The following is a 20,312-nucleotide window of genomic DNA, read 5'->3' as shown; positions in this document are numbered from 1 at the left end:
TGGCTTATCAAGGTCCTGAGGGCAAGAACGTGTCGAGATGTGAAGGTAGGAGAGAGGAAGTTTCCTGCGAAGTCGCCTTGTCCTGGAAGTCTAGCGAGTCTCGAAACACTGATATTGAGAAACTATAACGCATCACTTCATTTCAAACATGGGCTTCAGACACGGAAAAACCGTCATGTGCGATTATTCTCTACCAATCGAATGCGCATACAAGCATAAGTCACCCTATCTTCATAAAACAAGGATCAAAGCGTGCGGTATTGCGCCATAGTTCTATGGTCGGAGCGTCTGGCGATTCCCCGTAGCGCGACGACTTAAGACATGGTACGAGGATCTAGCAATCTGAAGCAACGGACGACGTGGCGAGCGGCTCGCGTAGTTTGCCTATCGCACCTCTGAAATTAAGAGCATATTCTCATATGCGCCGGAAGAGTCTGATGTCCGTACTCAGAACTTGCGGGTCCCATGCTTCACGGACACTATGTCCACCACGTGGCTAAGAGGAAGTGACAGCGCTTTTGTGTCAGACCTAAACTGAGCTAGCGCTCGCTGCAGGAAATTCCCTATGATACTGCGGAGAAGAACTGCTGGTCAATGCTGACTCTGCCGAGTCATGATCGCGAATGGCCTCCGGCAAGCCCTTCCCTGCTCGTAAAGTGAACCGTTAAAGGCAAAGCGCAGAGTGCAGGATAGTATTTGCAGGAGCGAGATATCGACAAGTACGTTTCATATGTTTAAGGAATGGGCTTGTGTGGAATCAAAACTCGACTTGTTCGACATTGTATGATCTACTTCAAGTCCAGGGTGGAGTTACTCTCCGCTAACAATCGTCACAAAGTTCTCTCATAAAAGGGGTATCAGTATGCACAGATCACTTCGAATGCACGCGCTCTCATTCACGATCCGTTAGAATCACAGAATCTCAACCAGACGCCCCTCACCATGCATAGTATGAAGCCTGACAGCCTCTTTTGATGACCACATTAATAGCCCTTCTCTACCCATATCTTTTTCGAGAAATCAGAATATAAAACTCATCGCGGTGTATTCGTTGCCCATAACATCAACAGCAAGAGGCAGTGTCCAAGACAATCAAAATTGTTGTCTCCCGATGGCTAAGTCAGTATCCAGTTTCTATGGACACACTTGTCGTGAAAATCTAGCCCTTAGCCTTAGCGACGATTCTCTCTTTTATTGTGCCTTGTCTTTTAGACTATTCGTAGCGTCCTCTAGGAGATTTTCTACGGTGCAAATCGGAGGGCTTGATTCTCCACGTCTAGACGAGGGTCGAAAGGATGAATACTCTCATTACCCGAACTGATACTGACCATGCTCATTGGCTTGGCAGCAGTCGAGTTGACTTGTACTCCGAGCTTGGAGCTCTCTTTTTCTGGCAGATCGAAATCAAACCCCACATCTCGATGACTATGGTTGCCATCTTTACCAAGATCGTAATTTTTCTGAATGACAAGTTCTATGTCGTCGTCAGTGTCGTGATTGGTCTCTGTTGATCTAGATAGACCAAAAGAACGAATGTGCGAGCCGAGCTGAGACAGGTTCGACGTCCTCTTCGCCTCTGACACGTCTCTAGACGACTTCGAGGAAGGATTGTGGGTAGATATCCAGCCCTTCACACGTGACAGCGGCCCGCCGAAGAACTTTGGAAAGAGAGGTCGGATTGTTGGAGCACAAGCACAGATCTGGTTGTTGTCAGTTTCATTTTTTTTCTTCGACACGCAGTGTCCCTATACGCACTATACCAAGATCGTTCTCGATTGTGGCACATATGAACGTGGGATACTGCCACCAAATACTGTCGCCGTCTGTGAAGAATGATTTGTAAGTAAAATAGACGCGAGCCGCCCCCGCTCCAGTGACAACGTAGCCCAAGGCAAAAAGAATCGCAACCATGTAGCGCTGCCGCCGACGTAACTCTAATCTGAATACCAGAGGCAGGGGCAGAGTTGTGAGTAGGACATCCGAAAAGAGTTTTAAACATCCCGAAGAGAACGTGACAGGTGGTTCGGGTATGCAATGCGCGCCAGGTGGTCCATCAATTGTCCAGTAGAAACTGATTGGTCTGTATATGTATTAGAACAATAATCAGAGTGATGTGAGGTACTGAACCGGAAACGTACGTGCACATGAACATTTCAGCGAAGAAGTCTGGGTTGGGGGTCAGCATTAGGCCCAAATGCAACGAGGAGTTTGTAATGACTCTAATTGAAAAGTCAGCTTGATCCAGCAAAGTCCATATGGCATAATGACTGACCACATCCGATAGAGACAGCGATATTGTATGCTAGCGTCAAATGGAGTGCTATTCTGAACCAGCTCGAGCCACTCTCGGCGATGAGTCGATAGTAGAAAGCAATAAGTGCGAACGCAGTGAACGATACTGCCATAATGTAAAGTAATTTTCCAACGTATGCCAAGTGCGCAGACCCTATCTCAAATGTTAACTGCACGTTAGACGCTCGGCATGAGGCCTGAATACTTTGAATCCAGGTCAAAGGCACATCCCAAGTATGTCTGTCCCAACCATAGTGCCGTAGTCCTTCGAACATCACAGCGTTGAGAGCAACGGTCGAAGCCTGCTAAAGTTAGTCCATGATCTGGAGACCTGTGTTCAAAAATAAAAGTCTCCGATCAGCGAAAATACCCCTGAGGAGACATGGAAGTGACGCACATAGGCGAGAACAATAAAGATATCATCGAGACCGAACCATTTCCGTACGGCCAAACGGGTGTACAGTCTCAAAGCAACTAACAAAGTAGCGAAGCCCAGAAAGACAGAGTCGACGATCACGAGTGCGTCTCCCCGTCTTACCGGATTTTCGTAGTTTGGGGTGGGCCATTGTGCCAACTGCTCAGCGGAAGGTAGTTGCATGGCAGTGTGTTCCCAATAAAAAAGCCCGCATTCGCTGAAAGGGACGAGCTTATACAGGCGTCTTGGTGACCCAGAGGAATGGTAAAAACTGTCCGATAATCGAAGCAAGGGAGCTGGAATGAGAACATTTATTAATCTGCAGACGGCTCAAAATGGAGAATTGGTCAACGGCCAACGTCCACCAAGCCATGTCTTGACTTCCCTGCTGCGGCAGCGCCCTTATCCACGGATGTCGGGGCCCGCATTATCTTCTGCATCAGGATGAGCGACAAAGCAGTGATGCTCCAAACAGCGATCTAGCATTGGGCGTAGATTTGGTCGATCAGGCCACAAATGGCGTTCGGAATTCTCCTTAGCTTGCATGAGCGCGAGTCAGAGTCCGGGGAAACTTTCGTCTCTCCAAATTCTCACTAGGATTGCGTGCCGTAGAAATGGAATATGGCCTAGAACTCATCGTTGGTTGTCGTCAGCAGGTGCTATCAATCGCAAGACCAGTCGGATGACGATGAAAGCCTGTAGTTGACGGAAATATAGGCAGGCATTGTTTTAACCCTGTGTGCGATCTAATCTTGGTATAGGACGCATATCCTGAAATGTACGCGTCCTTGGTTTTGAGGTTTTGGTTGGCGAACTAGCGGAAGAGGCGTGCTTTAGACTTTCTGAACGTGACGGCACATCCTCGACTGACTCGACCAATAGACGGAAATGCGCAAAACAACAGGTTGCGGGATAAAATCTTCAGGGGAATGATTGCCTCGAATGAACCAAACGAGTCTTTCTTGCGAACTTCCCAAGTTTTCAACGTCACAACGAGCAATATTGAGGAAGTATAGTGTCGACAGATGTATCTTAACAATGCCTGAAAGCAGATCTTCCAGCGCCCCCCTGAGGGAAGTGAGGCTGGACTGCCGAGCCGCACACCAATCACCAATCACTTTGCATTATCACACAGCCGCGTCGGTTCCTCGGTCGTGCTATCCGATCGTGGGGGAGAACCTGGAGAGCGGCTAGTGTAATGACCTGCAGAAGCTGGACGGAGCGTTTACAGCACAAGCCGTTTGAAAATCTGCGGGGGTATCACAAGCTACCAGTGCATTGCATGTTGTTTCCTCAGTTTCGCTTTCCAAGTTTCTGCCTCGATTGATAGTTCGCGCATGGCTTGAGTTCTGATTAAAGCCTGCTTCACATCTTTCGCGTGTAAGCCCAGAGGACTCCTTGCCAGTGCCGTTGGTACTTCATCATGAAATCACGGACAGCCTTGCGAAAGCGCACTAAAAACGCGTCTCCCTTGAACCTTCAGGCATTCAAAACTAGCTTTGGGCTCCTACAACAGTTCAATTGCGCCGTCAACGGTTCAACTGCCGGGGAGCCGCGCTTAAGTCCCCGCTATTTCTTGCATCTTAACTTGGGTGGTTGATGCCTTAGCCACCATGGCTTGCTTCCCTGGGCAGAATGATCGCCCTCAGCTAGTACAACTGTGCCTGATCAACATTTAAGCACTTGATTCACGTTTGGAAGCGATCATATCAGAGGATAGAAGAGACCATTCAGATCCACAATGTTTTGGCCATCTTCTCGCTTGACAAAAAGAGGTTCAGAAAAGATCAAACGAGCAGAAAACTTTGAGACAAATGTGCTTAATCATAATGGACACCGCACCGGTGGCACTGACACAAATTTCCGTTGGCATAGTCACACCTTCATCACAGTCCCAGGAGATGGAAAAATACGAAGTGGTATAGTGTGATGCAGGGTCTTGCGCCGAGCGAGAAAGGGACCTGTGGATAGAAGAAGTAGCTCGAGCAAGGCCGTGTCTCCTTTTCTGACTCAGATCGATCGAATCTGCGGAGTACAGGCATTTCAGCCTAGACTCATCACTAGCGTGAGGAGCAAAATACAGTACTCCTGTTTCTGGATGATTTTGGGTAATATTTTTCCCCCGCATCGCCGAACGCATCTCGTGACAGAGCGCATATGATTTTACTTGAAAATCGCGAAAATATCTCTTCTTATTTCTAAAAATATAGATGATAAACACTGGCTACTTCTAAGGCCTTAATGCTCTTCCTATCACCGTAACATAAATGTATTTTTTGTGTTGCTGTTAAAGGAGAGTAGGCTAGATAACGAGGCCCAGGTTGCACACAAGACGACAAAAGGATGAAATTGTAGATGGAGCACTGGAGAAAAGAGTCTCCCCTTTCTGAGCGATTATATCAGTATACTTGTCTGGTATACTGGGATGGTGCCCGGTGCTAGTGCTGTGCTTGCATAGCAGCACAGCCAGTAACCTGTGCAAGGTGCCTTACATCGTAGCAGCACAGTCGGCATCTCTATGTAAGCTATCTTACAATATAGTTGCATACTTGTCAGGTACGGAGGAAGTAAGCGTGCTATGTCACGGTGGACGGTATATACTTAAAGGGAAATGCTGATGGCCGTTGAATCAGGCTAAGCTACTTCGTAAGGAAAGTGTATAAAATACAACTATTCTAGGAAGGCTGGGCGAGCGTGAGTCGCATACCTACTGACCCCGGTACATGTGTCGTTGTCCCTAGATGTATTCTAAAAGCTAAATATTATCTCAAGGAGATATTTGATTAGTGCTTTTTCTTGTACAATAATTCCCTTGTTAAATTCTCGGGTGGGGGAGATTATCGCACTAGCTAGTTCTAGGATATCACAGATGGTGAATGATGTAAGACATGGTTTACGACCTGCGAAACACTTTCATGAATCAACATTGGGAACGTTGAGATACGACTCGGCGGATACCGAATACGAATACGAAAATCGGGACAGACGTCTCCATGTACCTCACAGATTTTATCTGCGGGTCTGCGGATCGAACTACCATGTCTACAATTGGCTTTGACAGTGAAATGCCCTTGCTACCTCCAATATGTGCTCTCGATTAATCTTCACCCCGCAAGCTGTAGAACTGCGGTTTAGCTTCATAACGATGCGATATTCGGCGTCCGAAGCATGCGTATGGTATGTACAAAGCCTAATGCGCAATAGGTGCATTTTATATTACCTTAAGGTATTTACGCACGTTGAGCAAGGAATTATCTTACATGCCGAGGCACTGACTCGACTTGGATGCTCCAGTGACTACTCGTATCTTCATTGGGAATTTGGCCCAATGTACCTCACTCACTTGGGATCTTGATGGTGAACTTGTTGCAGTACCTTGCGTATAGGAGATACATGGAGAGGGCTTAATCACGCCTCGGATCTCGGACTCTTTCTAACTTTGAGTATAGGACCGTGAGTCGTCGTGTTGTTGGTTGAGATTAAGGCTATGTAGGTATATTAGGAGGAAGTGCCATGTACCAGCATTGAAATATAAAACAACGTAAGGAGAAGCCATCAGGAATTCCGATTCATTATCCAGACAGCTGTTGCGTACTGAAGCGAGTAAGGACCAAAACAGCCCATTCATCATGGTCAACAAAACTCCCAATCTCGGAGAAAAAGTAACGTATCTCCACCCTTCTCCTAATGACTCTTCTCCTGATGACGAAGCCCCAGAGTATGGAGTGAATCCTTCACCTGGACCGCAGAGCACAGAAACAAAGAAGACTTGAGGCCGCTGCTCTTCAGCTACGACTTGTTAGGCGCGAACGCCTACGACCGTTACTCGAGATCTACAACGAAGAAAATGGCCCTGCCAATGAGACGACAGTCTCAAGGGGGGATTCTAGCACACCCCAGCCTTCGCCAACCAAGCTAGATGCCTTCGCGGTCTTGCAGAAGCACGCTGACACAGATCCCACGCTGAAGGCATTAGGGACCCATGTCAATGGTGTCCCTGATTGGGTGGACTGGAGCCAGATTGCCCGAGGACATGATGTCTTCTACCGCTACGCCGTGGTGAACTTATTCGGGCTCGCGTATCAGAGCCTCTTCGTACGCCTCGCCGCCTCTCGGCCCGTCGAGGTGCTTCTGCGTACTGGTGGCTTCTCAACAGCCGCATCGAAGCGCAGGGGCTTCGAGACGGGTCAGTGGAACCTGGAGGTGACCAAGGACGTAGCATCTCTCCAACCAGGTGGCCCGGGGTGGGAGTCTACTGTCCGTGTTCGTCTGCTCCACTCAGCGGTCCGCAGTCGGATCAGGGTAACGTAACGGATGTCTCCGGATGAAAGAGCAGCGTTGTTGTTTCTCTGAGCACAATGAACGCTTAGCTCATGTAGGACGGACTTACACCACCCGAAATCCGTCAACGAGAGACGTAAAGTGGCTAACGATGCTTCCAACCATAGGAACACATGTTCTGCTTCCAGCTGTAATGAGACAAGCTCTGCTTTGGACGAATCCAGATGGCAACATGTAGGATGTGGAAGCAGGAGCTCCGCTGAGAAGAAAAGGAACATGTCGAACTTTAAAATTTATGAGCAGAGGGAAAGAGAATCGATGAGATGAGGAAGAAGCAATTTATTTGATAAAGAAGCCAAAGCAGAACGTCGATTTTTTGGCTTTGCCTTGTCTGGACGTGTACATCGTAGTCGAGGCTAAGCTGAAGAACCGGAAATTACTGATCGCAGTGGAATAGATACCAAGTGGGGAGTCATTTGGCGCCTGTTCCTATGCAACGTAAGACTTTTGCTGTCTAGGCATGCAAAGAGTTGTCGCAGTGAATGAATGTGATGCTGTAACAACTCATGAATAAGATAAAGTGGACATCATTATTACGAATCGCCGAGTGTTTGACGTATCTAGCCTCAATCAGCTTTACTCAAGACAGGATATCGAAGAGGGAAGTTGGAGGATATTTGTCTATGTCAGCAAGGAAAAATGGAGCCGCCAATTTCCTCGCCAAGGATAATCAAGTGCAACTGGCTACAACAGCTTGGCAAGGACAATAGGATCCTGCCGTGCGTGATCAAGGCTCACATTCTGAAGTTTTTCGAAGAGAAGGGAACATCCGCCCAGTACTGTCAGGCGAACCGTGTGGGTTGCCTGGTGCATAGCAGTAGAGCGGATGGCCAGACGGTACGTCGCCAGCCTTCCAGAAGGACCAAGGTCGACTGAGAGGCGGAACGGTGTGGCACACGGCATAGCTACTGCTCCGCCACTTTGTTGTTGTGGTCTTGACTGCTGCAGATGATGCCACAACAACCTCACCGCTCATAAAAAGGCTAATAAGAATAAGGCGGATTGTTGTATGAAAGGCCCCGCCACTGGTTTGACAGTGCAAGGACATATGAAACAAGCGACTCACGGCGGGCCAGGCATCCCATCTGTGATACCTGGTGGCTCGAGCGTGGCCGAGCAGAGCAAACGAAAGGAACAGCAGATGTTTGGGAATCTCTGCCACGATCTTGATGAACAAACGCCATGTTTTGGAACAATGTTCTTGCGTGCGGACGACAAGATGTCTTTCACGGCGTGATTGTCGCTGGCAACAGCACGGTCTTTGGTTGCGTCTCTCCGCACGCAGCGCTCTTGTGTCCGCGGGCCACCTGATAGGATGTCGCAGGGCATATAAGCAGGACATGAAGTGGGACGGCAGGGAAGGGGGAAGGGGGATTGTGGCAGAGAAAATTGTCTGTGACGGCCCAAGGGGAAAAAAAAGGGTACAACAATCATAACGGCCATGGCAGGCCGTGAGCGCAAGGCGTGCTCAGAAATACGTCACGGCAGACTCAGGCCTTTTTTGCTCGACAGCTCATCGACGCATGCTCGCGTTCGTCAGGAGTGCAGCTCTCCGGGTCGTACGTCAGCGTCGATCTGTCGGAATCTGCTTGCTGAGCGTCTAACGTCCGTCGTCGTCTCTTTCTTCTTCATCCCACTGGCCGTGGAGTAGCCGCGACGACTTCTTGGTGCACCCCTAAGACGGTCGCACAACGCCGCCTGATAGGCCCGCCCTCCAACGCTGGACCACGTCAGGGGTCCTTTCTAATTTCCTCACCCGCCTCTATCAGAACACAGAGCGGCATCCCACCAATGTCCGCCAGGATCCTGAGCGTCCTCTGGAGCTCACAAAATGAAGGTGTTTTCGTCAGAGCGTATTTTCTGGGGCGAGACATTGTTGCTCATTTCCGTCTCTACCGTCGTCGCTCGTTCTTAACAAGCAGCGCTTGCCAGTCTCTCCTTCGCTTTTCTTGCCTCCACCACTGTTGTCTTGCTTTGTTCGACGAACAACTGCTTGCTGTTCTTCAAACCAACTCCGTTCACTCCTTTTTCTTTGGCCTTTTGGCTCACTCTCGTTAAGGAATTGACTTCCGTACCGCTCATTCTCTTCTTCAGCTGTGCTGTTCGATCCCTCGGCCGTGACACCAGTTCAGGAAACCAACACGTTCAACAGACAAGATGCAGTTCAAAGCTCTCCCAATCGTTCTTCTTGCCAGCTTGGCATCGGCGTCCGCCATCCCACGGAACTACGGACCGGCCTCTGCTTCCGCTGGCTCTACTGCTGACTCCGTTTCCGCTAGCCAAGGCTACGGCAGCGAGCCAAAGCCATCGACAAGCGCTACAGCCGACGCCGTCTCTGATGCTTCTTCAAGTGCTGCTGTTTCTCCAAGTGCTGCAGCAAACCCTTGGGCAGGATCTGGCTCTTATGGTAGTGGAAGCCAAGCACTGTCTTCCAGCAGCCCAGCAGCCGCCATTGCTGCAAGCTCTTCTGCTCCAGCGTATGGTTCTGGCAGCGGCGTCAGTGCCTCTAGCAGCTCCGTTGCTGCCCCAGTCCTGCCATCTAGCTTCGCAAGCTGGGTCTGGCCATCTAGCAAGGCGAGCGCTACCGCCGGCGCTGTCGCAGGCGCGAGCAGCTCTGCGGCAGGGAACGCTACGACACCATGCAGCGAGAGCGCTACTGCATCAGTAACTGCTGGCGCTCAGGGTGCGTCATCCGGTGCTTGGGAAGTAGTCACCTCGACCACTGAGTCCGTGGGAACTACCACGCTCGTCTACACTGAAGGCCCATGGTCCAGCCAGGTCACCAAGACCCAGACCATCAAGGTTACAGACACCATCACGGTGACCATGACCAGGCCTGTGACTGCTGCGGCCGCTGAGACCGCTGCCGCGAGCACTTCTCCCGAATCCACAACCACCGTCACCTCCACCCGGACGCTCACCGTCACCATGCATGGCTCTCCTACCGGCGAGAGCGCCCCAACAGGCGCGACAGGCACCGGCAGCTGGCCAGCCGCTTCCACAAACGTTGATGCCCAAGCCGCCGCCTCCACGAACGTCGAAGCCCAAGCCGCCGCCGGCACTGGCGCGGGCTGCTCACCTGTAACCGTCACCGTGGTCTCGACCTCCGTCTCGACAGCGTACGTCACCGTCACCGCCTGGCCAGCCCCAGCGAGCAGCTCGCCAGTCAATGCCGCAGAAGCCGTGCCCAGCGCATCGTCCATCGCCTGGCCAGTTCCGTCCAGCAACAGCACCGCCGTCGCCGCCGCAGCAGCGAGCTCCTCTGCCTCCAAGTCCGGCTACTGGCCAAAGCCGTCCAAGACCCGTACCAGGCACGCCACCAGCGCGACTGCCACCGCCGACGCCGAGGACTCGGAGTGCACCGAGGACCCTCTGATGCCCCCATCCTCTGCGCCGGTCCGCCCGTCCATGACCCCGTCGGCTAGCTCCAGCTGGCCGTCCGCAACGGCCGACGCCGTCCCGGCATCCAGCTCGAGCGCCGCCACGTATGGTGGCTACAGACGCTCTCACGCCGCACGACGCAACCTCTAGAGGATCGGTCTGCGAGCGCGTTGTTCCGTAGGCAGGGCCTGCCAAGTGAGCACGTTCCTCCCCTCCCCTTCCCTCTTGGCAGGGAACCAAGAACAAACAGGAGGACAGGTTATCACGCGTCTCACTTTCTTTTCTTTTCAAAAAAACACCCCCTTCTTCTTTCGATCAGAGTGGAGGAGCGGAGCGGCGAGAGTCAACGTCATTGCTGGCACCAAATGTTCAATTCTCGATGACTTCGTGACGACGTTTTATGCATGACTGCGTGCTTTGCACCCCGCGAAACTGGGCGGGACGCTTGCATGGTTTCCACTTTCGCATTTGAGATCCCTTCCACCCTCTTTTATTCTGATCTTTTGACAAAATTTCTTCACTGTACATTTTAGCACTTTCAATTCTTGCAGACGAAGACACAATACAAAATCCAAGGAAAGAGGCTTAGGAAGCCCATTCAGATGTTTTGTGCAAAAATGTTTTTCTTTTTTCCCCGCACTGATCGGCTCAATTTCTGGTTTTGTTTCAACAACGATGACCTCGTATTCGCTCAAATTTCCCCCATGATGAGCCTCGTTTCATATATACAGCCCACGAAACATGTTTTAACAAAAAACATGCAAGTCCGAAGGGATGTAAACGCGCGGTTCACGAAGCCCACATCACGCCGCCACCGCAGCGGCCGCCGCCACACCATGGTGGTAGACTTAAGCCGTAGCGCTGATGTCGCTCCTGACGGCGCTCTTGAAAGGCCAAATCTGTATCTTGCTCAGGTCCCAGACTCCGCTCGTGTTGTAGATGTCCTTCTCTAGGATCTGCATGACCTCCTCCTTGGTCTCCGCGTACACGACGAGCGCGCTGCCGATCATGGGCGGAGGAGTCTCGCCCTCCGCGGGAGGGTGACTGAAGAAGGCACCGCCCATCACGATCTTGTTCTCCGCGTGCAACGGCATGACGCCCTCGAGATGTTTGCTGGGGGGGTGGGCAACAGAGATTAGCTTGAAAACGCTGGTTTGCGGTCCGCGGGTCCCGCGGGTTTGGAAAAGACGTACGATCTGACCTCGAGCCGCTTCTGAATGGCGCCCTCGTGGTCGGGAATCACCGCCAGCCACTCCAATTTCTTCCCCGTAGACGTTGCCATCGTTCGTGTTGCAGCAGTTACACTGCGGACTTGTGATCGAGGTCTCACGACGTTCACCCCGGAAGATCGACTCGGCGAAAGCGCGGGTGGGGCTCGGAATATGCGGCCTGCAGAGCTCCGAGCGAGAGAAGAGGACAACATGTGTTTCCAGAAAAGAGCAAGCGGGTGAAGCAGGGCGCACGAAGGCTTGGTTCAGAGAATCCCCGTTGGACGCAGACCCCGCCGGATAAAGGAAGGCAGCGAATAACTGTTATCAGAAAGGTCCAGTAATAATGACCTATCGCAGTGTCAGCAAGCAAAATCTCTTTTGGTTGCAGCTTTAGTCTCGCAGGAGGAAGACGAGGAATGCGGGGCACGGTGCAGGCACGCGCCCTACCACATGTACGATGAGATACCTCGACAGATTCCCGTCAAAAAGGGAAGGAAGAAAAAAGCTAAAAGAGCTCTAGCGAATCCACAAAATGTGTAGACAGTACAACTATACGGGGTAAAGGTTAGCGATATCGCTTTGATTGCATAAAGAAGGGTTGATTCTCATCGCGCAAGCACCTGTCTTTATAACAAACTCTTGCCGAATGTTCCGGTTCCAACGTCGTTCAGGGCTGATAGCGACCGTGGCCGATGTGGCTCACCAAGAGTATGCGCGATTTGTCTTCCTGAGATGGACACGAGAACACAGGAGTGGAGTCACACTTTAAGCAGCCTACGGTGCTCCATGTTCTCGTGGCTTGTAGGAGTGACATGGCCAAGGTTGTTCTTCTGACTACGACACATACGCGAAACGAAACATGAATACTTTGGCGACAATGGGAAATCATTCTGATTCTTGGTCACGCACGTCTTCGTTGAATAAGATGGACTTGACGAGTTTTGCAACTCAGCCAGCTCCAATGTATCAGATTGCATTCCGCACCCACTACTTTAATCGTAGCTTTTCAGAGCCTAAAGCTCATGGCCAAAGAGCCGAAAGCTTCTCCGTGCTTACCGAGTAGAAGGTATGTACAAAACGGCGCATGCACAAAATGTCAAAACGTCAAAATCCTGCTCCGTGACAGTATATCTTGGTCCAAGGAAAAAAGTACAATCTAGAAATAACTCTGTCCAGAGTTTGCAATGAAGTGAAGAGATTGCCACGACAAAACGCCCATGCAATGCGCCGTTTGCGGGGAAAAAACACTAAGAAGCAGAACAAAGATCGTCGTATGATCGTTCATGGAGCAAGTTCCATACTGTTGCTTTTACGTCATGTAAAGGTAGGAAATGCCCAGCCTCACGAATGAAGCGAGGGAAATCGGTCAAATGTTCTTTGTCGTCTCGTGGCCAAAGAACATGTGGTGCCCGTTTATTATGTGATCCGTGTCAATGACAGAGGCCACAGATAAAACGCCAGCCAAGCCCCTGAGGGAACCGTATATGCTGAATGCTGGAAAGAATCGAAGCAGAAATTTTTCGGCCGTTGCAGGAGTTTGGAGGTTCAAATCATGCGTGCTCATTAGACATGCGAGACATTGTAGCATAGCGTAGAAAAAGGGTATCATAGGTAGCTGCCGTTCTGAGGATGCTCGGGTTCTTCTTCGCGTAAATTTCCACTCCTCTTTTTGAATGTGAAACTGCTGCGCATTTTCTTCCACGTCCCTCCTCCCTTAGAGCCTCCAAATCCACCTGAGCTGGTTGGGCTGCCAAAATCGCACTGAGGAGGCGTTGTCGGTGGGGTCATGGGCTCGCCAGCAGCACTCGGTGATGAGGCAGATGCATCATCGGTGAGACCTATGTCGATAGGCGAGAGCACCATCGACTCGGACTGGTTTGAGGACCACGGCGAGATCATGGCGATGGTCGAGCTACGGGCTGATGGCGCGGATGACGTCTTGGACGAACTGGACGCATGTCTTGTAGAGTGCGAGAGCGTTCGAGCGAACTGAGACAGAGTCGAGGGCGCAGATGCTCGATTAGGCATCGGTGGGGCCGAAGATGGAATTGTCGACGACATTGTCGGAGACGAGCGACGCTCCTTACGCGTCGAACGACGATGCAGCGCACGATCTTCGTTCGAGCGGACTTGATACGCAAGGTCTTCCTGAGACGTGTTCGCAGAATCCGGAAGGGCCGTCTGGGGGTAGAAGCTGTTCAGGAATGGAACCAGAACCGACTCTTCCATGAGGTCATATACCTTCTGCACGGCAACGTCGAGCACAGATGGCTCGGGAGGTTCATCCGTCATCGAAAGCTCCATCAGAGAGTCACGAACATCAGCAGGGATGTTCACCTCACGTGGCCCATTAGGGATGATGTAAGCCTCCAGTAGCTTTTGCCACAGGGACAAGACATAAGCACTATCACTCGAACCCCGGACCAGGCGTCCATCGGGCGAGCGACTCGCCATCTTGCTATAATGCTTACGATAACGCGATGCATCCATGGTGAACTCAAGAGTCTCGAGGCAGTGGTTCTGCGAGAGGTAGGCCATAAATGCCGAAAGCGTCCATGGCGGAGGAGAGTTGTTGGCAAGTATGTCAGATAGGTTTGGCCGTCTGGGGCAGTAAGGACCGGTGGTGGAAAAGCCACCGTTCTGAGTGGGAATTGCAACGCTCAGCGGCCGTGAGCTCATCCAGTCGGTCATTCTTTCGTCCGATTTTTTCTCACGAAGATCAGGCAAGGACCCCAAGTTGGAGTCACACGAGTGTTGGGAAAGCGAGGGTGATGACGTGATTGAGGTTGAGACAGTCTTGATTCGAAGCGCTGGCTTAGATGACTTCTTGATGCTCATGCTCTTCCAAATGCCGCTCGCCGAGCGCCTGGCCTGGCGATCCTTGTGCCGCTCGTCGCTCGAGGTAGAGCGGCGAATCCGGAAAGCCAGATTGGCCGGTGGGAGACAGGAGTTGCACGGAATGATGACGGTTGCGCAGTGTTGTAGTCTATGCAGAGAGACTCTTATCGACGCATTGGAGCCGTCTGCGTGCGGAACGGAAGGTAGGATGGACAACGCCAAGAGTCCGCGACAGAACGAGCAAGAGCAAGGAACCGACTTGTGGCCAGCGGTAAGCTGCGACCCAGAAAGATGATGCTCCAGGAAGGTGCCGCCGTCAGTAGCAAGGTGCGATCTGCAGGCTGCCGAGGCCTAGATGGACGTTGCGACGGAAGGAATGCCAGAGAGGAATCCGATTAGGTAGCAAAACAAGCCAATTTGCCAAAGAATGATTGCGCTTCTTGTGTCGCAAAAGGGATCAGGGAGGCGAGAGCGATGCGTGCCGCGGGGCAGCTGAGCGAAGCCAAATTACGTCCCTAGGAGCGAGCGAGAGAGAGTGTGTGTGTGCGTCTGTGTGCGTGCAAGTACGGCCAAGCGACTCTGCCGTCAAAAAACGAAGAGTTGGACGCCGGTAGGAATGGCAAGTGAGGCGTTTGAGATGGGCCAGGGCGAAGTGCTCGGGAGTTGCAGGTGTGATTTGGAGCAGAGTGACAGCGGAGAGACGACTGCAGACCGGGAAACGGAGGGATTGATGTGGAGGCCGTAATGCTACGCGGCAGAGGTGTGGAGGAGGAGAGGAGCGGATGCGAAGGTGGAGATGGGGAGAGGGAGGGAATAAGAGGGACAGAAAGAGAGTGAGAGAGAGTACGTGAGAATGCGAGGGCGAGGGTGTGTGCGTGCGTGCGTGCGAGTATGTGCGGTGCGAGAGCAAGTGCGAGTGAGCGAGAGAGTGAGCGTAAACGAGATAACTTCGAACGGACAATGGAGAGACACCGGGCGTGGGCTCGGGCTGGGCTTGGGCTTTGGCTCTGCGAGGAAGGGGGATGGGGAAGGCAACGAGCAAGGACCAGTCACGGCGCGGCGACGGTGCAAGGGCAAGGCGGAGCAGCGATTGAGGGAGCTTCTGTTCGTTCTAGCGTGCTTCGAAATGCATCGCCCAAGACACGCATGGCTGTGATTGGCGTCACGCTCTGGCTGAGCTTGTTTAGCGCCGTCCGCTGCTACGAGGATCATCGGCCGCTTGGGCTCATGACGCTGACTGCCCACCTATTACTGATCAACAGAACCCCCTCTGCTTCACCACCACTTATCTCCGCCTCGTACCAGACACACGCCATCCTCCAGGCTCTGCGGCCGCGATGCGCGGTCCAACCTCCAGTACAAGCAGGTGCCTGATGCTCGTACGCGACCGAAGTCTGTCTCCCTTTCATTCATTCTCTCATCCTCCTCGCCCGCGCTTGGAACCACTCCACGTCTGCACCGTGAAGATTCCAAGCCACTTGCCTGCCAGCCATGCCTTTCGCATCGAAACCTAGTCTGCTGTCTTCATTTTTCCCCCTTTCTTCTCGCCTCCATCTGCGCTCGCTTTCCGTCGGCTCATGATCACCCAAGTTGGATTTTTTTCCTTTTCTTGTTCCCCATCCTCATGTCTACGAGCACGGAGCCCTTCACTGAAACCCAATTGCGTGGAGGAAACGTCGACCTGTGCTCTGAGCTCTCGTAAAGAAAACGCTAGGATGGCACGCGCTAATGTCGAGAACGTTTCCACCTTCCCTTGTCATCTTCCGCGCTCAGACACCGAGGCTTACCTTGCTAGATCTCACCAGGTCAGACGAGGCAAAGAGCAACAGGATGCCCGCGGAACCCAGCCAACCATTGCCTAGTGGCGACGATGCCTGTCGAGCAGACGTTACTGTAACACTTTCTGGTAGGGACCGAAAATCGCACATCCGTCCGTAGGGCAGATGGCAAATTTCGGATCGGCATTATTGTTTGACATTTCACACGCTTTCTTTCCCAAAAGCACATGCTCTTCCGCTGCGCTCTCGGTGACTCTTGTTCTAGGCTTTCTGCAGCTCTGACGAAGCGCTGATTCATCGCTCAAGAAGCTTTGCTTGCCCCCTACAGCCTGCTTACCAGAAGGCAAACATCCCCGGCACAACCAAGATCGACTGTGAAAGAATGTGCAGTAGGCATTCGATCCGACAGGCCGCCGCAAAGTCCCACAATTCCCTTGGAAGATGCGTCGCGGAACAAAACGTCGTAGATGTGACACATCGGTGGAGCTCATACCGATGAGAGGAACTCGTCTTTCTACCGCTCGCGCCGCACTTACGCATGCACGCGCACAAGTACAGTAGCACTACGTCTAGAGGATAAAGAGGAAAAGAAGGCGGGCGGGCAAGCCGCCAGCGTCGGACGGTGGCGCACGTGCCACGTGCCCTCGGAAGAGGGGCGGGATCGCCGCTTCTTCGATCCTTCTTCGCATGGCCTAGTTCTAATTTGCTTCGACCGCATTCTAGAAGCCTTCTGCTCTCGGTTGGCGTCCGGATCCAAAAAGGGCTTGCACGCCGGAATCGCACAGCGAAATCAGGATGCAGGCAACGTGCCAATGCACCCGGATAAGGTATCCATACAATCTCTTTCGTAATTCACTAGAACAGCGCACGGCCTGCTGGAAGTTGCCCTTAGGTGCAGTGGCAAATTAGGACCGGACTAACTTGTCTTGAGGCCTAAGTACGACAATGAAGTAGACGACGTGTCGACGACATGGAAAAAATCCTCAGCTAATTAAACTGGTATCTGCTGAGAATGAACGGTTCAACCTATGGAAACATGTGACCAGAGCCACCACGTTACCTTCTTCAAACGCGTCGTCTTTTCCGGATCTTCGTGCAAAGCACCTAAAACCGACACGAGTGACTGCTAGGGTCACTACCTTTGAGCAAGGCAGTTCGACAATGGCGTTGATGGGTCATGTAGGAAATACTAACTCCGTACTGCTAAGCATTAATCATATCATTGCATAAATTGGCTTCATAGAGCCCGACAGATTGGTCAATCCACGCAAAAGGACAGCACGGTAACGTCAGCATGTTTATTGACCTGGATAAATGAGTGGATGCAGACTGTACCGGCCATCATCACGGATGCTACCAAATGAAAAAAGATGCTGGGAAGAAACAAGCGCTCCGCTTAAATCCTGCCTCCGGCATGTAGCGTGTAATACTGGAATGGGCATGCTCTATCCATGTGCAGACTTTAGCCCACCCACACCAGCACATCTTAAGTCCAATATCTGTATACGAAATACCTGAGTAAAACCATACTACCACCATCCAGCGTTTAGGTCTTGCCTGCGCCAGATTAAAATTAATAGCGAAAAACCATGTGCCACGCTCGCTGATTAATATTTAGAAACACGAAGTTATGTAGTGGTAACAGCAGCCTGGCTACGACTCATAAATTTGCGCTAGATTACCAATGTACCTCGTCTTCATAGCCACTTCGAACGGTATCCGCTTCACAGGTGAGACTATTACGGAGCAGAAGCATCGGGACGCACAGTTCATACGACAAGAATTTGCATAAGGCGGTGCTTTCGCAACCTCATTCACTCAAATGCAACACGTCTGGTCAGAGCTGGCTTAACGTCAGGCACACTGGAAGACAATTTTTCAAGTCATGCTAAGCCATGGACCAAACATCCAATCCCTTCTTAATACATGGGCAAGCTCAATAACGCCCTCGGTTTTCAGTAAGCGATCACACCTTACCTGGTTCGCCCCCAGCAACCTCCTTCCTAGTTTCCGCCACCGGAATCGTCATGATCTTCGGGTAGCAGGCCGAGCACTCCTTAAAAGCTGCTGCCAACGAATACGCATCCACGCCAACGGGTCATGGGCCCTAAATCCTGGACTTCGATCCCCGCCTCACCATACAAAAAATGGCGCCTTCGCGCCTCCAAACCAGCGCCAGCTGGACAAGTACTCCAAGTATGGCTTCCGGACGCTCAGCCCCTTGTTCACGCTGCAACCTAAGTACGCCAAGAGAGCTTCTTTTATTCACATGCATGCTTTTTGGGATTAATTTACAAATTTGCAAGTTGAGAGTATGGTCACAATAGCCTATCGTCCAGGAATTTCCGCATAGAGACCTATTTATCTCGGGGCGATTCTCAACCGCAGCTCACAAGTCCTACCGGGTTTCCAGGGCTTTTGTAAAGTTTTCCACCTTTCCAGACGTGCGTGACTTGCTTCGGTTCAGCCAGGATGTCAATGTCTTCGAGGGGATTGCTTGAAAGAGCGATGAAATCGGCATCGTAACCCTCTTTCAGAACACCTGATTTCGGCGCCTGCGGTCCCAACGTCGCAGGACAGCTAGCGGTTCCAGCTTCGATCGCCTGCAATGGCGTCATGCCCGCTTCCACAGCCCAGTGAAACTCCCGGCCGTTCTGCCCAAACCGATGATCAATTTTTACGTCGCTGAAACCGATGTCTGTGCCCAGCGCGATCCTGACGCCCGCCTTCACGGCTCGGGCATATGATGCTTTGTGGCTGTCTGCTACTTCCATCATCTTGGCCTGCTGTTCGGGGCCGAGCTGAGATCTGTTCGCCATTCCCCATTCGACGATCGTGCGCGTGGCGACGAGGATGGCATCCTTCTCCAGCATGAGCTGGATGCACTCATCGTCCAGAAAACTGCCGTGCTCAATCGTCCTGACGCCTGCGTTCAGGGCGTTGATGATACCTCGCTTGCCGTGGCAATGGGCGGCTACGATGCGATCTGCGCGCGCCGCTTCATCTACAATGGCCTTAATCTCCTCCGGTGAGAACTCGGGGTGATGCGGATCGTCGATGAGACTGAGCACGCCGCCTGTGGCGCAGATTTTGATAACTTTGGCGCCGCGTCGAATCTGCTCTCGCACCGCTTTTATGCATTCGGAAACGCCATCACAAAGGTACATCGGCAGGCCATGGTGCATGGCGTCTTGAATCAATGACAGAGGCTGAGAGTGTAGGTCACCGTGGCCAGCCGTCATCGAGAGGATAGAATGGCAGCTGTAGATGTTTGGGCCCGGGATGTAGCCTTCTTCGATCGCGGCCGACACTTCAATGCCATATCCAGCCATCTCTCGCAACGATGTGAAGCCTGCATCGAGAGTTGCGGCAACATCGCGCGCCAGACGTGCTCCTGATGTGGCTTGTGGAAGGGTGACCAGCACTTCAAGACTCGGCGTATTCGCACCGAGCAGGTGTGCTTGAACATTATATTAGCACAGGATTTGCTTACAAAAGCGAGGTTGGCTGACTATGGCAATCCCACATGCCCGGCATCAAGACGTGAACCTGCTCAAGGGCATCAATCATCGAAAGCTTGTCCGGAATCTTCGTCTTCGCTCCCGCATACAAGATCCTGCCGTCCTGCCAGATAAGTGAGGCATTCTCAATCGGTTCGCCCCGACCGGGAATCAGCAGCTTCGCGTCGACTCTCGACACTTCGAACTTGATCTGAATTTCCGCTCGAGTCTCGATCCTTTTGATCGTCATATTCACAACTTTTGGCTCATGTGCGACGAAAAGAACGCGTACAGGTGGCTGGGACAGCGGCTATCACATAGCCTCAACCTTCGGTGGGGGATCGACCTGTCGCGCTGCAATGCGTAATTCTGTTCCCGCGGGACACCGTATCAGGCAGGTCATTTACGCTTTGCGCGTGCGAGTTCCACAGCTATCAGGACCGAGCGGCATCTGCGCACCACTCGGGATGGGTGGTTGGCGACTTGATCTGCGGTAGCTGCGTTTCTCTAGAGTGATGGCATGTCTATCTATCGACAGCTAAAAAGGATCAGCAGT

At 52.0% G+C, this 20,312-nt stretch overlaps 6 protein-coding genes across 8 annotated transcripts; 3 read left to right on the top strand and 3 right to left on the bottom strand.

The window, feature by feature from the left end:
* Positions 1-1,241: 1,241 nt before the first annotated feature.
* On the bottom strand, positions 1,242-2,890 carry PV09_03843 (uncharacterized protein; the record flags this gene model as incomplete). The annotated part of the gene is made up of 6 exons (XM_016357101.1): positions 1,242-1,700; positions 1,756-2,080; positions 2,139-2,166; positions 2,273-2,446; positions 2,498-2,594; positions 2,690-2,890. The coding sequence occupies 6 exons, from the start codon at positions 2,888-2,890 to the stop codon at positions 1,242-1,244; spliced, it is 1,284 nt and encodes a 427-aa protein (XP_016215190.1).
* A 3,446-nt stretch (positions 2,891-6,336) lies between these two features.
* PV09_03842 (uncharacterized protein) lies at positions 6,337-7,018 on the top strand (the record flags this gene model as incomplete). The annotated part of the gene is made up of 2 exons (XM_016357100.1): positions 6,337-6,425; positions 6,457-7,018. 2 exons carry the CDS (start codon positions 6,337-6,339, stop codon positions 7,016-7,018), a joined length of 651 nt encoding a protein of 216 aa, XP_016215189.1.
* Positions 7,019-8,815: 1,797 nt separating this feature from the next.
* On the top strand, positions 8,816-11,032 carry PV09_03841 (uncharacterized protein). Its single transcript, XM_016357099.1, has one exon. The coding sequence runs from the start codon at positions 9,206-9,208 to the stop codon at positions 10,577-10,579; it is 1,374 nt and encodes a 457-aa protein (XP_016215188.1). The 5' UTR covers positions 8,816-9,205; the 3' UTR covers positions 10,580-11,032.
* On the bottom strand, positions 10,703-12,242 carry PV09_03840. Of its 3 annotated transcripts, none has more exons than XM_016357097.1 (3): positions 12,088-12,242; positions 11,623-11,988; positions 10,703-11,542 (listed from the first exon to the last, which is right to left on the bottom strand). In XM_016357097.1, exons 2-3 carry the CDS (start codon positions 11,850-11,852, stop codon positions 11,278-11,280), a joined length of 495 nt encoding a protein of 164 aa, XP_016215186.1. In that variant the 5' UTR covers positions 11,853-11,988; positions 12,088-12,242; the 3' UTR covers positions 10,703-11,277. The 3 variants fall into 3 exon arrangements, with proteins under 3 accessions (XP_016215186.1, XP_016215187.1, XP_016215185.1); XM_016357098.1 differs by having other exon boundaries at positions 12,107-12,242; XM_016357096.1 differs by having other exon boundaries at positions 11,623-12,242.
* Positions 12,243-12,523: 281 nt separating this feature from the next.
* PV09_03839 (uncharacterized protein) lies at positions 12,524-15,454 on the bottom strand. The gene has a single exon (XM_016357095.1). The coding sequence runs from the start codon at positions 14,476-14,478 to the stop codon at positions 13,246-13,248; it is 1,233 nt and encodes a 410-aa protein (XP_016215184.1). The 5' UTR covers positions 14,479-15,454; the 3' UTR covers positions 12,524-13,245.
* On the top strand, positions 15,299-16,412 carry PV09_03838 (uncharacterized protein). The gene has a single exon (XM_016357094.1). The coding sequence runs from the start codon at positions 15,370-15,372 to the stop codon at positions 15,850-15,852; it is 483 nt and encodes a 160-aa protein (XP_016215183.1). The 5' UTR covers positions 15,299-15,369; the 3' UTR covers positions 15,853-16,412.
* The last annotated feature ends 3,900 nt before the right edge of the window (positions 16,413-20,312 follow it).

This window comes from Verruconis gallopava (assembly GCF_000836295.1).
Source record: "Verruconis gallopava strain CBS 43764 unplaced genomic scaffold supercont1.10, whole genome shotgun sequence".
NCBI lineage: Eukaryota > Fungi > Ascomycota > Dothideomycetes > Venturiales > Sympoventuriaceae > Verruconis > Verruconis gallopava.
This window is presented reverse-complemented; position numbering and strand designations above follow the sequence as displayed.